Raw genomic sequence first — 25,542 nt, forward strand, 5'->3', positions numbered from 1 at the left:
AAATAAGTCATTATATGAGTCATCAATATAAGTCATTAATGCACTTTTGGAATTTTTGCACTCGATCGAGTTCTTCTTTGCTCAACATTACTACTGTCAAATACTTTGTTATTTCAAACTTTTATAATATTTTAAAAAACTACATGACAAAAAATGCAAATAATTATGTAAAACCTAAGTGCTCACTTCATTTTCTAATTCTTCTAATTCTCTCATAAGATCCCCTCTGTCTAGATTCTCCCACAGTGCTCTATGTACAATATAAGCCTCTTTCTCCAGACGTCGTAGATTGGACACTAGAAATCTTTAAACAAATAAAAATTACAAATTTTATAATTTGTTCTGAGAAATTACCAAAAGTGGTCACAATAATCTACTACTATTTATCCACAGGTATCTTTAGGTGCCATGTCTTGGCACCTAAAGGAATGTATCAATTCATTTCTTTTATTTTATGAAGGATGTTTCATAGGATATTCCACCATTTATATCCATATGCAACTACCAACACTATACACACATACATTAGGACATTGCGAGAGAGAGAGAGAGCAACCATTTCAGTTCTCTTGGTAATCCCCACCCATTTTCAAAGGAAACTTCATTACCACATTCTGCATTAACTGTTAAAAGTTCATTTAGTATGCACTTCTGTAGAAAATACAATGCCTTCATACTTAGTTTTAGGATGGATGAACACTGAACATGACATGTGAGCCAAATTAATTATATTAATTTGGCTCACATGTCTCATGTCACACCCTCCTAGCCCACCTGCTGTACAGGGGGTGAACCTTTTCTTAATAAACTGATAGTAAATATTTCTGTAATAGTGACATGGACATGCTCACATGTCACACCCTCCTAGCCCACCTGCTGTACAGGGGTGAACCTTGTGTTAATAAACTGATAGTAAATATTTCTGTAATAGTGACATGGATTTGGGCAACTCCAATTCTCAACTGCAGAAACTGCTGGTCATGTATGGTGGTGTGTCACTACAAATCACATACAACAGAACTTCAATTATCCATCAGGGTACGGGACCGAGACCATGACGGATAATCGAAAGATGGATAATAGAATATGCACTTTAAAAAAATTATACATACAATAGACTGGATCATCTAACTTGTTTATTTTATTGCATAATACATAACCTAATGAAATGTAATTAAACTTGAATTATTATTTATTTTTTATCAAGTCATCAAAAAATCATAGTAGGGATATCTACATACATACCTTACCTATTTTTAATATTTTGACTTAGATTGGTCTAGTAATGTCATTAAAGAAATTTAAAAGGAAACAATATTACATAATTAAGTTTCTTTTCTAAAAAAAGTCAGTCAATTTCTTTTGTTTCATTACCCCCCCCTTAGCCTTTTGGGAGGCAATGTTACGAATTTTACACAAAAGTAACACTTGCATAGCATCTGCTTCTTCTTGTACCTTGAACTATTCAATGCACTTTGACAATATAGTTTCAGCTTCACAGTGGCTAATTATGTTTGTTGTTCAATCAGCAGCAGCTTTTTCTTCTTCTTCAGTTTCAGAATCATCAGAAATTGTCATCACTCTGCACAATTTTATCATTGTATAAAATTTCGCATCCGGCATCCATTTTGTCCATATCCAGCCAATTATTTACTTCCTCCATTGAAATATTTTTAACACCAGGACCATTTGAACATAACTGCAAAATTTCAGTTTCTTTTGGAATGGTTTCTGTATCAGTTGAATATATTTCTGGCCACAAACTATTCCAGCTTCTTTGTATTGTTTGAACTGGAACATCAATCCAGGAATCAGCAACATTGAAAATTGAATATTTTATAGTGTAGCTTTCCAAATCTCAATCACATCTAATTTATTTTCTGACAAAACAAGTTTCTGAATGAACATTTTGCAATAACGATGTTTCATACTCTCAATCGTGTCTTCATCTATCGGTTGAATGAGAGATGTCATGTTTTCTGGCAGTTGTTGTTGTTTGGTTTTTAGGAATATTAGCAACTAAGGCCATATTGCTCCGGGGATATGCGGTGGTCATTCCCTGACCTTTCCGCATCCTCTGTATTTGGTGGGCACGGGCTTGAACCCCGGTCTAATCAAGAAGTGCGTGCTACACACTGCTGCTCCTGCCCACCTGGCTATGGAGACGCCGTTTTCTAGCAGAAAACGGCGTCGTCATCGCTTTTTAAATCATATATGTGTATGGGATGAGTAGGTGCATTGCATATTGTGGTAAACCTTTTGATACCAAATGTGATCTTACATATGGTACAAATATTTTATGAAACCAATCATGAAATATACCTTGGCTCATCCACACGGTGCTTTGTGAGAAATATTTAACTGGCAAAGCATTTACCATATTTCTTCGACTCTAAGATGGCACTGATTGTAAGACGCACCTTAATTTCAGTACCACCAACAGAAAAAAGCTTTTATTCTAAGAAAAAAAAAAATAAAATAAAATAAAACGATAAATCTAACAAATATTTTTATTATAATAGAATTCAATTTACCAACAACAATAGTATTTATCAGTAGGTATGTTATTCATCACTTCCTTCTGAATCTTCTGACCCATTGATATCTGCATCTGAATCAAAATATCAGAGTCTACTTCACATTCAGGGTCAGATTCTTCTGAGTTTTCGTTATCTTCATTATCCCATAATATATCGTCTTCTGAGCCATTGAGAGCATTGGTGATGCAACATTTTTTAAATGAGTGCTTGCACTATTCTTTCTGGATGTCGAATGGGTATCAACAGCTTCCAAGCTGTTGATACCCATTCTGCCAATTTTGATGCCGGCACTTTCTTAATTTTTCTGCAAGGTGTCAGTGGAAGGTTGTCAGTCAACAGCCAGGATTCATATTCCTTTAACAAGTAATCCTTAAATGGTTTGTTGATTGAAATGTCGAGTGGCTGCAGTTGTCTAGTCATGCCATCAGGAATCACAACTAAGTCACCACATTTTTGCACAATTTTATTTTTGACCCGTTCAGACAAATGTCCACGAAATGCATCAAGTACTAGCATGCTAGGTGGATTAAAAACTTCCACGACATCTATTCCACACAACAATTAGCCAGTCTTCCATAAGCTCTGCCGCAGTCCATTTTTTTGCGCATGCACAAAAACATATTTGGGGAAAATTTCATTCTTCGGTATGGTTTTTCAATTTAAAATTAAATACGGTGGCAACTTTCGACCATCAGCGGTGAAGCATAGCATCACAGTGATATGTTGCTTTTTGTAGCCCATGCTTATAACCTTGATTTCTTTAGCACCTTTAGCGTTGACGGTGTAATTTCGAGGCATATCAAAGAAGACCAGGGTTTCATCATTTCCAATTTGACTAAACTCATAGTTTCTTTTTTTCCTTAATTTCATCACCTGTCACTAAAAGTTAATCAGCTTCTGTTGAAAGTCTGCAGGAATTTTTTGACAGATAGATGTTCGGCACCTTAACGATAACCCACCAAGACGTATGAGTCTGTCGCACCAGCCGCAACTGCCTTTAAAAATTATTTTCTCTATTCTGAGGGACTTGCCAATTTCTCCAGCTTTCAATTGCATGGCTTGTCGAATGATGAGTAATCTTTTTGCACGTGTCTCCATTAAAAAACGTATCACAGCTTCACTGACTTGTAGAAATCTTCCTTTCTTAGGCCTTGCAAGCACTTGGTTGCTACTTTGCAAGAAAATATGGAATTGTGATAATTTCTGCAACGATGAACATTTAGAAGGCTGATCAAAACAGAAATCACAAGAGTTGTTGGCCCTGTGCCAAAAAAATGAGTAAGACTTTTTTCTCTCGTCTAATCATCCAGGATGAAAGTTGGATACACCATTTTCACTGACTTGTAGAAATCTTCCTTTCTTAGGCCTTGCAAGCACTTGGTTGCTACTTTGCAAGAAAATATGGAATTGTGATAATTTCTGCAACGATGAACATTTAGGAGGCTGATCAAAACAGAAATCACAAGAGTTGTTGGCCCTGTGCCAAAAAAATGAGTAAGACTTTTTTCTCTCGTCTAATCACCCAGGATGAAAGTTGGATACACCATTTTGACCCTGAAAGTAAAAAGCAGTCTATGGAATGGCAACGTCACAGCCCCCCCCCCAAGAAGGAAAGGATCCAAGTGTCAGCAGGAAAGGTCTTGCTGACAGTGTTTTGGGTTCAGAAAGGCGTTATAATGACTGATTACCTGCCAAAAGGTAAAACAATTACAGGTGCCTATTATGCCAACTTACAAAATTACGGGAGAAAATCAAAACATGTAGGTGTAGCATGCTGTCCAAAGGTGAGAATGCTTCAAGACAATGCCCCAGTTCACACTTCTGAAATTGCAACAGCACAAGTGGCCATTTGTGGATATGAAATACTGCCAGCCTACTCACCCGATCTTGCACCATCGGACTTCTTGTTTCCTTCTCTCAAATCATTTCTTCGGGGAATCCACTTCCCTGATGACGAGACACTCATTTCGGCAACAGAGTCCATGATTCAAAGACCAACTTCACCACTTCTACAAAAACGGTATCCGTAGCCTCATCCATCGATGGGAAAAATGTGTAAATCTGCACAGTGGCTATGTAGAGAAGGACTAAAACCTGTGCCAAGAATCAACAGGCTAGCAACTCTGCAGCTAGGTCAGAGCGATTCTTTATTGAACCACCCTCGTATTCCATAAACCGATGCTATACTTGTACACTTTTACCTTTTCTTAGATGACTGATTATTTCAATTTTTTTGTGATAATCTCAACACTACTCATTTACGTTTTTCTGTCATTTCAATGGGTTTACTAAATAAAAATTATTAAAATATGAAACGAGAGGTTAAAGTACAACTGTATACAGTGAATTGTAAACAAAGGCTTAGTGACACATGCTGCCAAAATCACAATACATTACGGCGTAGTGGGTATAAGTGATGGTTAACAGAGACTGACGGTAAACAGGGTGATGGACAATCAAAGTTCTACTATATAGGTAAATATGAGAAGTGGGATATATTTTAGGAGCCCGAGCAGCACCATGCAGAGAAATTTCAGGTTGGATGAACTGGCAGTACAGAGGTACTGACAAGTAATGTTTGTGCAAGATTTACTGTACATGAAAATAGGGCACTACTGTATATCAGCATTCTAATAGCTCAAATCAGGATTCCACTAATTTGTTCCAGCTGTAGACAGCATCAGCAAAAACGATCTCAGGATTAGAGTCAAAAACCACAGTCATAATTTTAAGAATGTCTCGAATATTGACTTTAATTTTGAAATCCACATTTTACACACCAGTACAGCAAATATGTGGTGTTGTCATTTACAATTTAAATGTAACTAATTATTTCAAAGGGAACAATATATGGTATTCCACAACAAATGATATTAATGAAAAGAAAGGCACAATTAAACTATGTTCAAATGCTACGTACACCTATTGGAATGACTATAAAAAAATAGCATAACCACCACAATACAGGTACTTAACAAAAAGAGATATTTTGAAACTCAACTGAGTAACTGGTGGGATGATAATACAGATGGAGTTACAATTAACAACAATAAAAATTTAGTCATCTGTAATTGTGTCAATTGAGAATAAAATACTGCATAGAAAGTTAAAGCAAATATGTATTACAAAAGTGCATTAATTTACAAGGATACAATATAAAGTCCCTTCACCAATCTAGATTCAACTTCTCTACACCCATTTAGACAGATTTCCATTCTTCTTAAAGCGAGGCTCCAGATCTGTACATTATGCAAGATGCAGCCTAACTATGGTGTTGTACAAAGGGATAATCACTTCATTATCCCTGGTAGCAAACTTTCTGTATATCAGTGACGAATCTCATGAGCTGTCATGGCAGTATGTCTGCACTGCTGAGAGAATTCCATATCTGATTGCACAAATTACACTCAGGTCATTTTTATTTTCCACTACCCTAAGTGTAGTACCAGACAGTTGGTACATTACTCTGTGGTTGTTGCTACCCATATACAGTATCTTGCATTCGTCTATGTTAAACTGCCATTTCTCGGCCCCACTGACCGAATTTTCCTAGATCTCATTGCAGTAGCTCACGCTGATTAATATCATTAACCACACTGCCAACGTTTGTATCATCTGAAAACTTTGACATTAAGTCTGATATGCCTTCACCAATATCATTAATAAATACTGAAAACAACAATGTGCCCAGCACTGAACCTTGGGGAACCCCACTGATAACATTGGTCCAAAAAGAGCAATGTTATCAGTGCAGCATCTGACCTGCCCATTGATAACCACTCTCTGTGTTCTCTCACTTAACCATCCTTTTATCCATAGCAGTAACTTACCCTTAATGCCACCTTGCTCTAGTTTATACAGCAGTTTTTTATGTGCAACAGTATCAAATGTCTTCCTGAAAGCCAAATACATATCAAAATTACTTTTTGCATTCAGTTCCTTGGTCAATGCATCATAATGACCGCTCAGATTGTGTTATACAAGATTGTCCCTTAACAAATCCATGTTGTGACTGCAGTATTATTGAATTCCTGTCCAGGTTGGTCCTGGATTACTTCTTTTACCAAAGACGCCATTATTTTCACTGGAACAGATGTTAAGCTAACAGATCTGTAATTACTAATGTCACCTTTTGATTTCCCCTTTATGAACTGGGATACATTCGCATATCTTCAGTCCATAGGGTCCCCTGAATCTCAGGATGCTCTCATAATTATTGCTAAAGGCTTGCTTATCTCCTTTGCTGTCTCTCTTAATATGATTGGATAGATCCAATCCACCCATATTAGCCATACTGCTGTATTGAAAACCTGGGATCAAGATATTTCTGAAGTTCTAAATTATAGGTTAGTTTTTGAAATAATTTTGACATTTTTTTTTTTTAAATTTAATATACAAAACTGTATTTAATATATATATTGAATTCCTATAGTCAAGATGAGGTATTTCTAAATGCCAAAATAAATGCCAAATCAGAATTTGGTTAGTTTAATTTATCATTTAGAAAAGTATTTGGAAAGCTACAGATTAATATTCAGATAGCCCTTGCTACTGGTATTTTGGTGGGAATTTCGCAACTTTCATCCCGTAGGTTAAATTTAACTTCTTTAGTGATTTAAATTTTGTCAAAAGTTTAATTTCAGCAATATTTTTAACATAAATTCTGTAATATATAGTAAATTTTAATTTCATAATATTTGTAAATTTCAAATTTTACTTAAATTACATTTGCTAAAGATCCACTTACAATAAAAAGTTCAAGGATGTCGGGACTTAAATGGAAATGCTTGTGGGCATTTCCAGTGTGAGTTGCAACTTCATTGTTTGTATAGCCTGTGGCACATATTCTAAGGCTGGTTTACTAGACAGACCTACCTCATCTGGCAATTCTTTTCTTTGCAACTGATGTCAGGAGTGTACTGGTCTCAAATTACAACTTGGTACGTTACAAGAAGAATTTGAGTCACTGAAGAAACAAGTGCTTGCCCTAGAAACAAATGTAACTTGGAGCACATCAAGGCCTCAAGAAGTGTCTCCTGACCTGCCAAGTGATGCATCCCCAATTCGGGAACCAGAAAAGAATAGTCACGTGCAGACTGCTCTTGTCGAAGGTGATCTAGTTTTTTGGGTGACTCTTGTCAGGGAAATGGGTAACATTTTTTGTAATAAAGATAGGTGGTCTAGAACTAGAGTGTGTTTGCCAGGAGCTAAAAATGATGATGTTACCAACAGATTGTCAGATTTTAAGGGAGATAAAGAAAGAATTATTATTCATGTGAGGAATAACGATACACATACACGACCTGGAGAAATATAGGACAATGCTGAGGAAATGCTGTGAGTTGGGTCATAATGTGTATGTGTCTCTGCAATTCTGCCCAATTACAATAGGAGGGGTTATATGTTGAAAGCCTTGTGGATTAACTTGAGACTTGAGGGAATCTGCAAGGCTATTGGGGGGAAAGTTTTATCAGTGTGGCCCACATTTGTAGGTAGTAGGAATCTATTTTGTATAGATGGTATTCATTTGAACAACTGTAGAGCAAGAATTTTTGCCTGTATCACTGAGGATACCCTAAGGGTTCGGGGAAACTACTAGTTAGGGAGGGGAGAAGGGTAATTTAGATCCATGTTTATCTGATGATATGGATCAAAGTAATGCTTTAACTCACCTCATGAATTCCTGCTTGTTGCCAAAACAGTCAATGTTGATAAGATGTTCCGAGGGTGACAGTGTTTAAAATGAGAAGGAAGATATAGCTTGGTATACAAACCTAAATAATTTCATATAATAGAACTGTGCATACACAGTTCTTGATCTGCTTAAGTTTCGAAAATGAGTGCTCTCCTTTAGCATTCAAATCCAATTATGGATAGATAGATTCTTAAAGCTATGTGTATGTTTGGGAAACTAGTAATCAGTTTATCTTTTATTTGTGCTTTTATTAATTCTGCCACAAACGTTTTGTCTTTGTATAGTGCCAAAAACAATAGGAATTCATCACTTAGAAGTGATGAATTCATCTGACTTAGAAGTCTACTTCTAAGTCAGAGGAGTAGGTGTTGACTAATGCTGTTGCTTTGGATCGAATTTCTTCTTTTGACATAGATTTATCTATAAGAAAACTGAAGGTATCATGCAATGTACTGTATGCAGCACGTCATTTTGTCCTTTCTGTGACTAGTATGTCTACAATACGACAAAATACTTGAATTTGAAATGTATCTTTTGCACTTTTCTCTATCAAACGGTTTCTTCCTTTTCCACTTTTGGTCTTCATATTATCTGTAATCAGAATTTGGAACGAATTCTATTGGCATTTTTTCAAAATCATCAAATTTGTCTTCATCTTGAACATCAATCAAATAATCCACAGGAGCACTATATAATTTCACAATTATGCATAACTCAATTCCAGGTTCTTCAATTGCTTTATTCACTCTATGTTTTTTAGATCTTCCCAAATGAGTCATTAATGCTATTTCTAACCTGTACAGTTTATTTATCAAAGCTTTTGCTTCATGAAAGACTGTTCTTCGCATTCTGAAATATCAACGAGTGCTGCAAGAATTTTACTGTAATTTTTTTTTTTTCAATGATCTCGCAGCATCATAACGTGATGACCATCTTGTGTCTGATAGATTTTTGACAGAGACTGTATTTTCCATCGTACTTAATTGAGATCATCTTTGTGGTGAGGCTGCAAAGAATGTGTAGAGCCAATGTAAAATTCCAAAAAAATAAATGGCAGCCAAACAGCTTTCTGCGGATGTGGTTCCTACTAAATTAAGACTGTGTGAAGCACATGGAACCCATACTGTTAGTAGTAGTAGTGGCAGTGGCATGTGATGCAAGAAAGCAAGTGTATGAGCTTATGCAGCATCAGCCAAAAAAAAAAAAAAAAAAAATTACACCATTCCCTCCAAATGTCTGTCCAGTTCCTCTTTAAATTTATTCAACCTATCAACTTCCACAACGACAGATGGAAGTTTGTTCCAGCAATTAACCACCCTCTGGCTAAAGGCAAATTTCCCCACATCTATTCTGCATCTGTCTTTTCTTAATTTGAATTAATGCTCCCTTAGGTTCATAATCGGAACAAGTGGAAGGATCCCATCAGAATTCAGCGTGCTCAACCCATTCAAGGCCTTATACACCTCAATCAGATCACCGCGCAGGTGCCTAGTCTCCAGCCACTGCAATTTTCAGAATGTAAGCCTCTCTCTTTGTAAGAGGATCCCTTCATTCCCCTCACCAATCTTGTTGCCCTTCTCTGTACATGCTGAAGTAAATCTACATCCTTCCTAAAATGAGGCCTCCAGACATGTACGCAGTACTCAAGGCATGGCCTGACCAGAGGGACAATCACCTCCTTTTCCCTGCCAGCAAAATTCCTATTTATCATTGACAAAACCCCATGACCTGCCCTGGCAGCCTGTCTGCATTGCTCAGAAAACTTCATATCTGACTGCACAATTACTCCCAGGTCTTTTTCATTTTCTACCACCTTAAGTGTACTACCACACAGTTGGTACGTTTCTCTGGGGTTACTTCTACCCATATGCAGTACTTTGCATTTGTCAAGGTTAAACTTCAGTTGCCACTTCTTAGCCCATCTGCCCAAATTATCTAGATCCTGTTGCAGTAGCACACTGCCATTACTGTCATTAACAACCTTGCCAACCTTTGTATCATCTGCAAACATCGACATTAAGCCTGATATACCGTCATCAATATCATTGATAAATATACAAAACAACAGTGGATCCAACACTGAACCCTGTGGGACTCCACTAATAACATTAGTCCATGAAAAGCAGCACCCATTGATTACCACCTTCTGTCTTCTCCCACTTAACCATCCTTTTATCCATTGTAGCAACTTACCCTTAATACCATTCTGCTCCAATTTGTACAATAGTCTTCCATGCGCAACAGTGTCAAAAGCTTTCCTGAAATCCAAATATATGATATCAAAATTATTTTTTGCATCCAGTTCCTTTTGTAACCACATCATAATATCCTATCAAATTTGTCAGACAAGACTTTCCCTTAACAAACCCATGCTGTGTCTGAATTATTGCTGCAGTCTTGTTTAGATGATCCTGCAATGCATCTTTAACCAGTGACTCCATTATTTTACCCAGAACAGAAGTTAAACTAACTGGTCTGTAATTACTCGTGTCACCGTTCGATCTCCCTTTGTGAATTGGGAATACATTTGCAAATCTCCAGCCGTGGGAACCTCCCCTGAGTCCAATGATGCTCTCATAATTATGGCTAAGGGTTCGCTTAGTTGCTTTGCTGTCTCCTTTAATATAACTGGATAGATCCCATTCACCCCAGGTGCCTTTCTTATGTTTAACTTCAACAATTTCTCCTCCACTTTGCTCTCAGTTATTACAAAATCATTAAGTATCCTGCTACAATTTGATAACCTTCTGCCATTTTCAAACCTTAATAATTCCTCATGTCTGATTGTAGATGCAAAATACTCATTCAGTTTGTTTGCTATTTGAGCAGGATCATCAACAGTCGAACCATCAATGTCGAGTGGACCAATCAGATTCATCCCCTTCCTTTTGGAGTTTATATAAGTAAAGAAATCCTTGCTGTTTTTCTTAGCATCTTTTGCCAAGGATTTCTCGTAATCTGCCTTTACCTGCCTAACCTCTTTTGTGATTTGATTACAGACTAGCTTATATTTGCCAGAGGCTTCTGAGTCGCTTGATAATTTATATGCATCCCATGCATTTTTCTTCTCTGTTACGTGTCTCATTAGTTCATTAGATAACCATTTAGGCCTAAACTTTGAACAATATTTCTTAATAGGTATGAACCTTTTAGTAGCTTCCACGATTAATTGCTTGAATGCTTCCCATTTAGAATTTACTGTTGGTAACATCGTCAGTTGATCCCACTGTACAGAATTTAAAAACTGTCTGAGATCACTGTACTCACCTTTACGGAAGCAAAAACCCTTTCCTTTACCCCTGATGGTAATTAAATCTTTAAATAAATCCCACATCAGTACACTGTGATCACTGCCACCTAGTGGTTCCTTTATCTTCAAATTCTTAATACACGAATAATCACTGCTGATAACCAGATCAAGAGTATTACTTTCTCTGGTTGCCTCTCGAACATGCTGCTGCAGAAAACAATCATCCAATATATCTACAAAAGTCTGACTAGTGTGTGAGTGACCAACCCACAAGTTCCAGTCAATATCTGGGAAGTTAAAATCCCCCATTATAAGACATTCCGATTTACTAGCCCACTCTATTTCTCTGTACAATTGTTCATTGTACTCATTCAAGTCATTAGGCCTATAACACACTCCTACTCTTATTTTTGCTTTCGCAGTGCGTATGTCACACCAAACTGACTCAACACTGCACTGTTCATCTATATCAACTGGATTCTGTTGATATAGTTTGTCAATTCCTTGAATCTGGCTTGGATTCCAGAATACACCACACTCATATTAGCAGCATTGTCATATGACTGAGATCTGCAATTGCTACACCTATTCCATGTTTATCAAGAACAGATGGCACCATGTAAAAAAGATATTTTGCATCACGCTTTTCAATGGGAACAAACATCAAGAAAAGCTCATTTACTTCGCCATCTTTTGATACAAAAGAATGATGACTGAAAACTGATCTGTGCGACTTATATTAGGAATTGAATCTATACTGATGCTGTAATATTTGGCTTCTTTAATTTCAGATGTGATATGCACCAACACTTTTGACCCTAACAAATTGATAAATTCTTCATATGTTGTTGAAGACAGGTACGAAACATTTCCACTTTCTGGATTTCCGTATTTTCTCATATTGAATCTTGGAAGCTACTATGCTTTACATACCAATTAAGAAATATTGTTCAAGGTTTAGGCCTAAACGGATGTCAGATGAACTAATGAGACATGTGGCAGAGAAGAAAAATGCATGGGATACATATAAATTAATGGGTGACATGGAAGCCTACGATAGATTGGCAAAGGATGCAAAGAAAAACAGCAAAGAGTTCTTTACATATATAAACTCTAGAAGGAAGATGATGAATTGGATTTGTCTACTGAATATCGATGTTTCAACTGTTGATCCTGCTCAGGTGGCTAACAAACTAAATGAGTATTTTGCATCTACGTTCACACATGAGGAGTTATTCAGGGAGGGGAATACCAGAGGGTTAGATGTGGCATTCAGTTATTTCAAAATCATCTAGTTCTGGCAGTGAGCTATATGATTTTGAAATAACTGAGAAGAAAGTGGAGGAGAAATTGAAGATAAACATAAGAAAGGCACCTGCGGTGGATGGGATCTATCCAGTTATATTAAAGGAGGCAGCAAAGGAAGTAAGCAAACCCTTAGCCATAATCATAAGAGCTTCCTTGGACTCAGGGGAGGAGAAACTTCTTAGCAGTGCAGATGGTCTACAAGATGTGCAAATGTGACCTCAATTCACAAAGGAGGATCAAAGGGTGACACAAGTAATTATAGACCTGTTAATTTAACTTCTGTTCCAGGGAAATTAATGGAGGCATTGGTTAAAGAATCACTGCAGGATCATCTAGACAAGACTTCAGTTATAGCTCAGACACAGCATTGGATACTATGAAGTAGTCACAATGCAACAGGATGCAGGGAATAAATTTGATATCATATGTTTGGATCTTAGAAAAGCTTTTGATACTATTACACATGGAAGACTGCTGCACAAATTGGAGCAGTGGGGAGGCAAATTGCTGCTATGGATAAAGGGATGGTTGAGTGGGAGAAGACAGAGAGTGATAATCAACGGACACTGCTCTTCGTGGACTAATATTATCAGTGGAGTCCCTCAGGGTTCAGTGTTGAGTCCATTGTTTTCTGTATTTATAAATGATATTGATGATGGTATATCAGGCTTAATGTCCAAGTTTGCAGATGATACAAAGGTTGGCAGGGTTGTTAATGACACAAATGACAGTACGCTGCTGCAACAGGATCTAGAAAAGTTGAGCAGATGGGCTGAGAGGTGGCAAATGAAGTTTAACATTGACAAATGTAAAGTACTACATATGGGAAGCAGTAACCCCAGAGTAACGTATCAACGGTGTGGTACTACACTGATAGTGGTAGAGAATGAAAAGGACCTGGGGGGTAATTGTGCAGTCAGATATGAAGTTTTCTTAGCAGTGCAGACGGTCTGCAAGAGTAGCTCATGGTGTCTTGTCAATGTTATACAGGAATTTTTACAGCAGGGAAAAGGAGCTGATTATTCCCTTGTATAAGGCGATGGTCAGGCCACACCTAGAGTACTGTATACAGGTCTGGAGCCTCATTTTAAGAAGGATGTAGAGCTGTTGGAATGAGTACAGAAAAGGGCAACAAGTTTAGTAAATGGAACAATGGGTTGCTCTTACGAAGAAAGGCTTACGTTTTGCAAATTACAGTGTCTGGAGACTAGGCACCTGCGAGGTGATCTGACTGAGATGTATAAAGCCTTGAATGGTTTGAGCATACTCAATTCTGACGGGATCTTCCTCTTGCTCAGAATAATCGCCTGAGAGGGCATAAATTCAAATTGAGGAAAAATGGTTGTAGGATAGATGTGCGGAAATTTGCCTTTAGCCAGCAGGTGGTTGATTGGGGGAACAAACTTCCATCTTAGGACAAATGGGCCTGGTGTACTGGGGTCCATGGTTAAATTAATAATGTTAAAGTATATATCCAGTAAAAAATATATTTTAATTATAAATAACTACTTTGGAGCTTTCGAGACAATCTTGTCTCTTTATCAACAAATTTGAACTTAACGGATACAGTTATGCGTGCAGTGAGGTGAGTGAAGGCACGTTATTCCTTAAACTGGTGTCTATTGTTGTTGCACGGACATGTGCTGTTTTACTCTAGCGTTTGTTGAGGCATAAAATGGTTGTCTCCAAGATGGGGTGCAATCTCATGCCTTTGCAGCAGTTCATGGCTTTCGAATTGTCAATATACTAAGTGACTCTAACCATAGGCGGTGGCGAAAGTGCCGGGAGTGGTCTATTATTTCATAGTCTCGTTTGGGATTGAGGTCATGGTGGGTAGCCCAGAAATGCTCTGCGATTGCGGACTGGTCGGTCTCAGCAAGGCGGATTGCTCTGTCGTGTTCCGTAAGGTAGTCTTGAAGACGTCTTGATGTCTCTCCTATGTAGCAGCTGTCACAGTCTCTGCAGGTTATGCGGTATATTACACTGCTGCGTAAGAGAGGTGTGACAGGGGTCTTTATACTGGAGACTAGAGAACGTAGGCTTCTGCCAGGCAACTGTACGCATTTGCGTACAGTTGCTTGGCATATATACAAAAATACATTTGTATATTTGTAATCATAATGAACATAAAAAGTATACTTTTTAAATATTTATATGCTTTTGTGTTCAGTGCAATTATCACGATGTTGTTATTAGGAGCATTAGCAACTAAGGCCATATTGTTCCGGGGATATGCGGTGGTCATTCCCTGACGTTTTTGCATCCTCCGTATTTGGTGGTCACGGGCTCGAACCCCGGTCTAATTAAGAAGCGTGTGCTACTCACTGCCGCTCCTGCCCACCTGGCTACAGAGGCGCCCAATTATCATGAACCAAGAACCAGATACTGTCACATATTGTAGCATTATCCTACCTTCCTTAGTATCTTTTCTCTCTTGACTCTATGTCCTGATTGAATTTCACCTCATGCACTTCACTAACATTGTCTTTGTTTGGTCCAAAAAAAAAAAAAAAAATCCATGCGAGAGTGCAAATAAGGACCTTGATTGACATTGTGACTAATACTAATTTATTCATAAAGATTAATTAAATAAATAGTACAAAGGGATTCTGCAACATAGTAAAAGCATGCATGTGCAGCTTGGCAACAAAGTAATGATGCTGAATTCAAATATAGCAAAATACGGAGAAGAAAAATATTTTATTACTTGTCTCCCTCAAAATAGTCCCCAATGAACCAAATACACCTGTTACTGCATTTATACAAGCTTTGGAAAGACAGTAAAAAAAGTCTGCTGGAGTCAAGCCGGGAGAGCAAGGAGGGTGGCCAAGTAGTGAAACTTTCTTGTGAGTCAGAAACATCTGCACATTGGTTGTTATACAAGAAGGTGCACTGTCATGCAACAATTGCCAACCAGACTGTTTAAAATCTGGTTGCATGTGCTTGATTCTTGCCAACAAACATTTCAGTAACTAGTAATCACTGGTAAGAGTCTCTCCTGGAATGAATTCCTTATGGAATGGATTATCCCTATGTGATCAAAGCGAATGCTATCAGCATGGTTTTGATATGTGATTTCTGGAAACAATCTTTTTTTTTTTTTTAAGTTTTGGTAAACTCTGATATTGCCATTCTGCAATTTGTTTTTTGGTCTCATGATCATACTGGAAGCATTAACTCTTGTTTCCAGTAAATGTTTATGAAACCAGGTTCACTATCCAGTTTCAAAGATGTTTGAAAAAACAGAATCTTTGCAAGAATCTAACCATCTGAGTTTTTCCTCATCACACAAACAGTGTGGGACAAACTTTGTACATATTTTTCTTTCTTTTTTTTAAGTCTGTGGTGATTATGGATTTTCACATTTAACTCACTAGCATTTTCAGTGGCACTAATTGGCAGTCACTTGCTAGTAAATTGCAACTGTCCACCAATTCAGGGATGCAGGCCATTTTTGGTCCTCAATTTCGAGGATTATGTTACATCCTCTCTGCCCTCTTTAAAATGCTAACCATCAAAATGTTTGTGTTCAGGACCGAGCGTCACCTCCATAAGCTGTTCATAACATTTTGTGTATTTCAGTGAGGCTTTTCCCCAGCTTTGCACAAAACTTGATACTGAACTATTGTTCCATTCTTTGGTTCCTGACAGTGACATCAGACACAATGTACAAAGAACGTGCATACAAAAAAAAAAGCAACTTAAGATCAACTGGTTTGGATTGGTAGACTGTGAAGTTCACACTTCTATGCTTCTCTAGCACTATACATGAGAGTTTTGCATCTGGGATCCAGTGACTTTTCTTGTAATTGAGATATCAGGCACTCTTGCACTGGAGTTAGACCCAAGTCTCTCGCTGAGTCTTCCAATTATCGCTGATTAGGGATATGTGGTTTTACTTGAACATGCTTCTGAGGTGTATCTGAATAATCATCTTCACCAGATCCATCAACAAGCTATGAAGACTCTTCTCTGGAAAGTGGATTTAGAATTAGCAGGTCTTCACTGTGTGGCATTGGAGCAACAGAATAGTATGTTAAGGTACATTATAGCTTTTAGATCTGCAGAACTTTGAAACTTTTAATAAATGCACCGTAAAAATTCTTGCAGTCATCATAGTTTGTGGATTCTCTCCATATTCAAAGTAAAGCATAAGGTATACACTTATGACTACCAAAAAAACCATCCCTTTAATGTTGACCTACAGCTACAACAGCATAAATGAGGTGTGCACAACGTTTCTTGTTTCACCACGGGTAATTCAAAATAGGCTTCATATGCACTGCAAATTTGATGCCACTAATGATATTACAGTTCACCTGTTTCAGATCTATATCATATTCACAAATGAAGCAGAATGAGTCTGGAGATAATTTACAATTTTGTTTGGTAGACCCGATGATTTTAGTAGTTAAAATCATCAGATCTATAGCATTAAGTACCACTGTAATACATTATTTTTATTTTTCAGGTACTCGATGGTTTTTTCCATCGTTACTACTTGTGGTTTTGTCAGCTTTTTCCACTTTTTCCTGAATATACTTATCTACATTCCATTATGGTCGTTGGGTATTTCTGCCATTTCTAGTAGTGCACCACGGGTAATTCAAAATAGGCTTCATATGCACTGCAAATTTGATGCCACTAATGATATTACAGTTCACCTGTTTCAGATCTATATCATATTCACAAATGAAGCAGAATGAGTCTGGAGATAATTTACAATTTTGTTTGGTAGACCCGATGATTTTAGTAGTTAAAATCATCAGATCTATAGCATTAAGTACCACTGTAATACATTATTTTTATTTTTCAGGTACTCGATGGTTTTTTCCATCGTTACTACTTGTGGTTTTGTCAGCTTTTTCCACTTTTTCCTGAATATACTTATCTACATTCCATTATGGTCGTTGGGTATTTCTGCCATTTCTAGTAGTGCACCCAGTTCATAAACCATATTAAAATGTCTCTATATATTATTCTTTATTATGATGTCAACTTGCACTACGACCTCTTACTTTTAATACATTGTATTATTATCATTAGCCATATGGTGCAAGGAAGCCTGAAGCTTATGTTGCACTAGCCAAAAAAAAAAAAAAATTTCTGAATTATTCTGAGAGAGAGAGAGAGAACAAGAGTCAGTAGTAGAAGGGAAACATCAAGAAAGAGAAAAATGATGATATCCAGCTCAGGACCCTGGGTGTGCCCATCCTCACCAGATGCGAACCCCTGAGGATAATATATATATCCTCAGGGGTTCGCATCTGGTGAGGATGGGCTTGGCACACCCAGGGTCCTGAGCTGGATATCATCATTCTTCTCTTTCTTGGTGATTCCCTTCTACTTCTCTCTCTCAGGGGTAATTCAGAAACTTTTTTTTGGCTGGTGCAGTATAAGCCTCAGGCTTCCTTGCACCATATGGCTAATAATAATAATAATTTACTTTATATATAATATACATTATATATAAAGTAAAAGTAAAGTGCAGCCATTATCAACCCACTGCAGGATGGAAGCTGTTGTTGTAGTTATTTGGTTTTTAGGAGCATTAGCAACTAAGGCCATATTGCTCCAGCGATATGCGGTGGTCATTCCTGACCTTTCCGCATCCTCTGTATTTGGTGGTCACGGACTCGAACCCCAGTCTAATCATGAAGCGTGTGCTACGCACTGCTGCTCCTGCCCACCTGGCTACAGAGGCGCCAGGATGGAAGCCTGCTCAACAATTCATGCTGAGGGAAAATGGACCATAATCTGCCACGCTGGTCCAGTGCGGGTTGGCAGATCGACCGTATTCAGCAGTCGGGCTTGAACCCCGGTCTACTCAAAGAGCGTGTGTGCTACTGCACTCCCGCTCCTGCCCACTCAGCTACGGAGGACTTATATTATATATATATATACTATAAAATATGAATGTGTACAGTGATTCTTCCCCACTCACAGGTTTGCCAACTACAGATTTGAAATAATGTGGTTTTATATTTGTATAGTAAAATTTTACAACCTGCACTATTTTTTTTTTTTTTTTATTATTAAGTACATGTGGTCTAGTCTCCTTAGACAAAAGAAAATGACAATTACTGCTGCTGCAAATCATGGGATTGGTCTGGTGGTTAAGTACAGAGGGAGGGTATTTCTTTAAGCTTTATACCAGTAGTTCTCCAACTTTTGTTAGTTGGGTCATATTTTGGGTTAGAGATGCTATAAAGATGATTCAATGCAAAGAGTTGAGTATAAAGAGTGAATACCATACAATGTAAAGAGTGAATACCATCGAACTCATGGAGTTTTTCCTTTCATCACAAACCAAGGTGCTGAGACAATTTGGGAACCACTGAAATCCATCAACTCAATGGCCCACTCAACATTTCCATGTATATACAGTAGAGTGTAAGTTTTACGGAATAATTGATGTCAGACCTCTTCCGGATAGCCAAATGTTTCGGATAATCGAATGTAAGGTAAGATTAAATAAATTTAATATTACCTTACGATTAAATAAAATAATTAAGATTAATTCAATTTAAAAAAAATTATAAACTGATTTCGGAAAACAGAAAAATCCATCCAGGAATTTTTATACAAAACAGGAAAATAAGAAAGATTTTTAAATGCTCTTGGTTTTTTCGACTTACCGATAGCGAGCATGGACAATCTGTGCAACCCAGTAGCATTTGTACACATAGAAATTGTAATACGCTCTTTTCTTGTCTTAAAACCTGGTGCAGACATTTTTATTTTAGTGGCTAGGGTTTTTCTCGGCAATGCTTTCCATAATAAGCCTGTCTCATCAACGTTATAACGTTTTCTTTCTTGTAATTTGCTATATAACTAAAGCAAACTTACTTTTAAAGGACACCACTGCTGATTCGTCTGCATAAAGTTTCTCTCGCCTTGAATATCTAGTTCACGTATACTGTGTCTCAGTTTAAAGTTTTTCAGCCAACCTGTGCTTGCCTTAAAATTTTCATTACCTCTTAATTTTCGATTAAAATCCAATGTTTTTTCCCACAACATTGGGCCAGACGCTGGATCACCTTAACTTCGCTTCTGAAGAAACCATAATTAAAGTGCACTCTCTGAAGTAGCATTTTCAGGTTTCGACATCATCTTTTTCCTGCTAGATCCTCCTTCACTATCCATAATCGACACAAATTCTGTTATAGCACTGGAAATTTTCTTGATGTCATAAATTGTTGAAATCACCATATTAAACACTTCGGAGAGATTTCCTAAAATTTCACCTTTTCTAATTTTATTAATTTCCATTTTATGTTGCAATGTTAAAACTGCATGTTTTCTTTTTGTTCGCATTTTAGTGTAAAAAACTGAGAAAAACAATAAATTACACAGTTTCGGGCCAATATTATTCTTACCGAATCTGAAGCTAAACTAATCTGAAATTCACTCATGGTTTCTGAGAAAACCCAGTAGTCTCTGTGATATTTTTCTAAAGCACATTTCTGAAAGTCACATAGAATTCTAGAGGTCACAACCATAAAACAATAAAAACAATTTGCAGGTTTATTGGGCTTTTTGTTTATACAATCTGTTATAAACAGGTAGTAAACTTGATCTTTCGCTTATTAGAATCAAAATTCAATTTGCAAACAAGATCACTATAAACTGTGTTTACTGCACTACCGTTATTAATAAAAAAACAGAGAAGAAAGATCAGCCTTTCAAATTTATTCCGGATAACTGACATTACAGATAACTGACTTCAGGATAACCGATTTTACTGTATATACGTATGGTGTTGCCTCTCTCTCTCTGTGCAGATTTTAATTTTTTTTTGACTAACACTTATGATTTTCCTGAATACAGTATTTTGGAATTGTTTCCATAATGTTTTGAAGACTATAGTTTCAGTGTATCAAATGAATGTAAGAGCATTTTTATTTTTTGTTGTTATTTGGTTTTTTTTTTTTTAGGAGCATTAGCAACTAAGGCCATATTGCTCCAGGGATATGCGGTGGTAATTTCTTGACCTTTCACATCCTCCGTATTTGGTGGTTACGGGCTCGAACCCCAGTCTAATCAAGAAGCGTGTGCTATGCACTGCTGCTCCTGCCCACCTGGCTGTGGAGGCACCTATGTAAGAATAAGAGGATAGTCAACGTTTTGTGTGTAAAAAAAAAAAAACATGTCCTTGTTTATGCTCCAGTAATGCCAGTAGGACAGAGGAATTTGCAATTAATTATTTTGTCAATGAATACAACCATAATTGTATTTAGCAGCCACACGGGCTTACACCATGGTCCACTCAATCACAATGCATTAAACTCTCATGTCTGACCACCTGGTATGTCAGGCTTTCTTTAACTTGTACCATCACCTTGTTCTTATAATTTTTTATTCTATTATTGAGCTTATCATCCATATTATGTTGAATAAATGGAAAATGAAGTTTACTGTGTATTTTATTGGCATTAGACCTTATCATTACCAATCATGGTTTTGCAAAACAGTAATTTTCAGAGATGTATTCCCCTACAGCTGGTAAGGGATTTCTCTATTTATTTAAGACCATACAGTGTGCTCTGAAATTTATATTCCAAACTTGAATGATGATTCTTTTGAGTTCAGATATGAACTAAGTTAACATATTTATTATTTTCACTATGCGTTAGAAAGGGAAACTTCTATCACAAAAGCAGATGATCCTAGGTTGCAGCCACACATATTTTCAGTGCCTCTTGTTCATTAATGAATGGTTCCATTTGACTATTGTTATGATTTTTTAAAATTTCATTACTTACTTCAGAAAGATCTTAACTAAACCAACCAATACTAAAAAATACCACATGCAAGAAGGAAAGGTGATAACATATGAAATATGAGAAATTTCAAAAATACTTCTGAAAACATTTTTGTACTTCCTTCTAATGTCATGAGTCAATTTTAAAGGGTTACCTACCGGACGTGCTCCTGAAGCTGTAATATAGGACCACGCTGGTCTTCAACAGAAGACAACTGGAGCTGAAAACACATACGTTGCAATTTTTCACTTGCTTCCTTCTTTCTGGGTTCAACGTACAATAACAAATTATTTACCAAGTCCAAGATCATTGCATATTGTAAAGAATTTGTACACATGTCCAGGTCATGATGAGTCAAAGTGAAAGAATCAACTACTACTTCTGGTTCCCACAAATCAGTATCTTCTGGCTATTATTATTAAAAGTAAGAACAATGCTATTCAAATATCAAGGATGGGTTTCTTTATGGTAAATAAAGTAAATAATTTCATAACTAGAATGAGATCTAATGTTTTTTGTTTTTTTTAGAATATATCATATGAATCAATTTTTTTAAATGAGAACAATATTTAGAAACATTAAATACTTCACACGTTTATAAAAGTAAAACTAACTTAAAAAAAGTGTACTTATGAAATCAAGTTTTTTTTAAGAATTAAATAATGATCCTACTTATGTTTTCTGATTGGACAACAGTCCAATCAATAATACCTTTTTAAACCAACTCTACATTAGCATTAGCATTAGTAGAGGCATTTGATGCAAGAAAGCAAGCTTATGCAGCATCAGCCAAAAAAAAAAAAAAAAAACCACTTCCACTTCACCCCTCTGTTCGTTCAAAATACCTGTCCAGCTGAGCCTTAAACTTATTTAGGCTATCAACCTCCACCACAAGGGATGGAAGTCTGTTCCACCAACCAACCACCCGCTGGCTAAAGGCAAATTTCCGCACGTCTATCCTACATCTGTCTTTCCTTAATTTGAATTTATGCCCTCTCAGGTGATTATTCTGAGCTAGAGGAAGAATCCCATCAGCATTGAGCATGCTTAAACCATTCAAGGCTTTATACACCTCTATCAGATCACCTCGCTGGTGCCTAGTCTCCAGACACTGTAATTTGCAAAACTTAAGCCTTTCTTCGTAAGAGCACCCCTTTGTTCCATTCACTAATCTTGTTGCCCTTCTCTGTACTCGTTCCAGCAGCTCTACATCCTTCTTGAAATGAGGCCTCCAGACCTGTATACAGTACTCTAGGTGTGGCCTGACCATCGCCTTATACAATGGAATAATCACCTCCTTATCCCTGCTGGAAAAATTCCTGTATATCATTGACAATACTCCATGAGCTACTCTTGCAGCCCATCTGCACTGCTCAGAGAACTTCATATCTGCCTGCACAACCACCCCCAAGTCCCTTTCATTCTCTACCACTGTCAGTGTTGTACCACAGAGTTGATACGTTGCTCTGGGGTTGCTGTTTCCCATGTGTAGTACTTTACATTTGTCAATGTTAAACTTGACAAATGTAAAAAAAGTGTACTTATGAAATCAAGTTTTTTTTAAGAATTAAATAATGATCCTACTTATGTTTTCTGATTGGACAACAGTCCAATCAATAATACCTTTTTAAACCAACTCTACATTTAAAAATTAAATAAACTTTTATTATTTCTGAATACTATTTCACTTAATTTCTCCCAATTTTACTTACCACCCTGTATCTCTTTATATAGGGTGGTAAGTAAAACCCTATAATGGGAAATCTCAAACTGATGCTAGAATGGCAGTATACATAAGAAAGGGTGTGTGCACTGTTTGAAAATTTAACTGTAGTGTACCTGGTGGCAAATCTTGGAAGTTATGCCAAACTAACTGTAACTTTGACAGATACCAGCAAAGAGGGGGTGGAATCAATCGCAAAACTGGAAAGCATTAATTTAATAGTTTAGTAGAAATCTATAATCACTACTTCTGTAATAAAAACTATTTACAGATGTGTACATAGGTGAACTAGTATCTAGGATTTACCAAACCTTTCGATTTGGTAAGTGAAAGTAACATAGAAAGAAAAATTTGGTTTGTGAAGGTCAAACTGTATCATTCTCAATAGTGCACCTAAATGCTAAAAACAAGAAAAAAAAAAAAAAGACTTTTATTATATTTTTTACTAATCTCACAGTGGGTGGTGCCACACCAGTGAGATCCATCTTGAAAAAAAAAATGAGTCCACATCAATTATTTGTTGGCGATAAAAATCTGATTTTCTGTATCTTCCTAAATATAGACAAATTTTTTATTGGTATGCTGAATTGTGTTTTTTGTCATTTTTCCAGAGTTATAGCATGACTGCACCCAGCAGGTACAGCACCACCATATTTGTTACTTTTCACTGGCAATAGAATATTTCACCAGTTATGCTACAAAATATTTATTGCACTTGTTGCTGGTTATTGAATTGTTTACTGTCTAGCTTTAAAAATGTCTTGAAGTGATATATTGATGTTTATGTGAAATTACACGATTTACTCTAGAGGTGTTTTACATGCAAAATTTTTTTTATAACATAACTTTCCGATTCACAGAGTGTCGGATATTTTATCTTGTTTGTTTCAGTTTTACATTTGCTTCAGTCATTTCTATTCAAATCACTGAATATTTTTCTAATGTTAGATACTGTGTTTTCTTCTCTCTTTCATTATTATTTACATATTTATATTACTTTTTTTATAGATAGATTTTTTATAATTTATTTTTTTTAGATAGAGACTGTTTTACAAATTAAAGCAGACTATCTAATTTATGATTGTTCTGCAGAAATTAATAAATAGGAGATTAACCTTTTAGCAAGGCAATTCATATGAAACAGTGCAACTCATTGTTTAAGCAAAGTTTTCTCTACTGTGAGCATAAAGAACAGTAGAACAGACTGTCTATGGCAGTGGTGTCCAACCTATGGCCCATGCGAAAAGTGGACTAAACCAGCATTTTAGAGTCACGTCACTGTGTGTACACGCATGCTGTTATTTGTTGTTATTTGGTTTTTTAGGAGCATTAGCCACTAAGGCCATATTGCTCTGGGATATGCGGTGGTCATTCCCTGACCTTTCCGCATCTTCCGTATTTGGTGGTGATGGGCTCGAACCCCGGTCTAATCAAGAAGCATGTGCTACGAACTGCTGCTCCTTCCCACCTGGCTATGGAGGCGCCTATTACACGCATGCAAGCATCTATCTTGACTATATAAAATGTGTACATCTAGTTGGTGCAGTCATATGTACTTAGCAATCTTTTCATGTTGTGAATTGTTTGTTTGTTGTTTTGCGGTTCAAAAGCTGCTTCAGCTATATTGCGCCTGTTCCAGTTTTGTTATTTCAGTTATGTTAACACTGATGTTTGAATATTAGATGCAACTGGTAATGTTTATTGACTGAGGTATGTAAAGAGTTCCTTTACATCTGAGCTTTCTCCCATAATGAGTTCAAGGCTTAATTGTTCATTTGCATGCGATTTGAAAGCTGACTGACGTGCAGTTTGGTAACGTGGACATTCTATGATGACGTGCTTTACTGTTAGTATGGTTAGACACTGAGGGCATTGTGGAGGATCATCTTTCATTAGCAGATAAGAGTGTGTTAAATGTGTATGTCCAATGCAAAGCCAGGCGAGGATAACCTCTTCGTATCTGTTTGTCAGAAAACTTTTTGCTTTCGTAAAGGTGACTATGGTGGTTTGAGACAGTATTTAAATTCTATACAGGGGAAACAATTGATGATGTTACCAACAGCAAATTCAAAATGGGAAGCATTCAAAGAATTAATCTTGGAAACTACAAGGTTTTTCATACCAAAAAAGAAATATTAATCAAGATTTAGGCCTAAATGGATGTCAAATGAACTAATTAGATATGTGACAGAGAAGAAAAATGCATGGGATACATATAAATTAACATGTAACACAGAAGCCTATGATAGATATAAGCTGGT

At 36.8% G+C, this 25,542-nt stretch overlaps 1 protein-coding gene across 1 annotated transcript in view; it reads right to left on the minus strand.

Moving 5' to 3' along the window:
• The window catches only part of hob (bridge-like lipid transfer protein family member hobbit), a 916,854-nt gene that overhangs the window by 92,965 nt on the left and 798,347 nt on the right, over positions 1 to 25,542 (minus strand). Inside the window, exons 42-43 of the mRNA XM_090374277.1 lie at positions 21,717 to 21,967; positions 187 to 304 (exon numbers count right to left, since the gene is read on the minus strand). Of these exons, the coding sequence (XP_090230403.1) occupies positions 187 to 304; positions 21,717 to 21,967 (369 nt within the window). The remainder of the gene's footprint in view (positions 1 to 186; positions 305 to 21,716; positions 21,968 to 25,542) is intronic.

The sequence above is a fragment of the Mastigoproctus giganteus genome, chromosome 5 (assembly GCF_048544385.1).
Source record: "Mastigoproctus giganteus isolate SK-2022 chromosome 5, ASM4854438v1, whole genome shotgun sequence".
NCBI lineage: Eukaryota > Metazoa > Arthropoda > Arachnida > Uropygi > Thelyphonidae > Mastigoproctus > Mastigoproctus giganteus.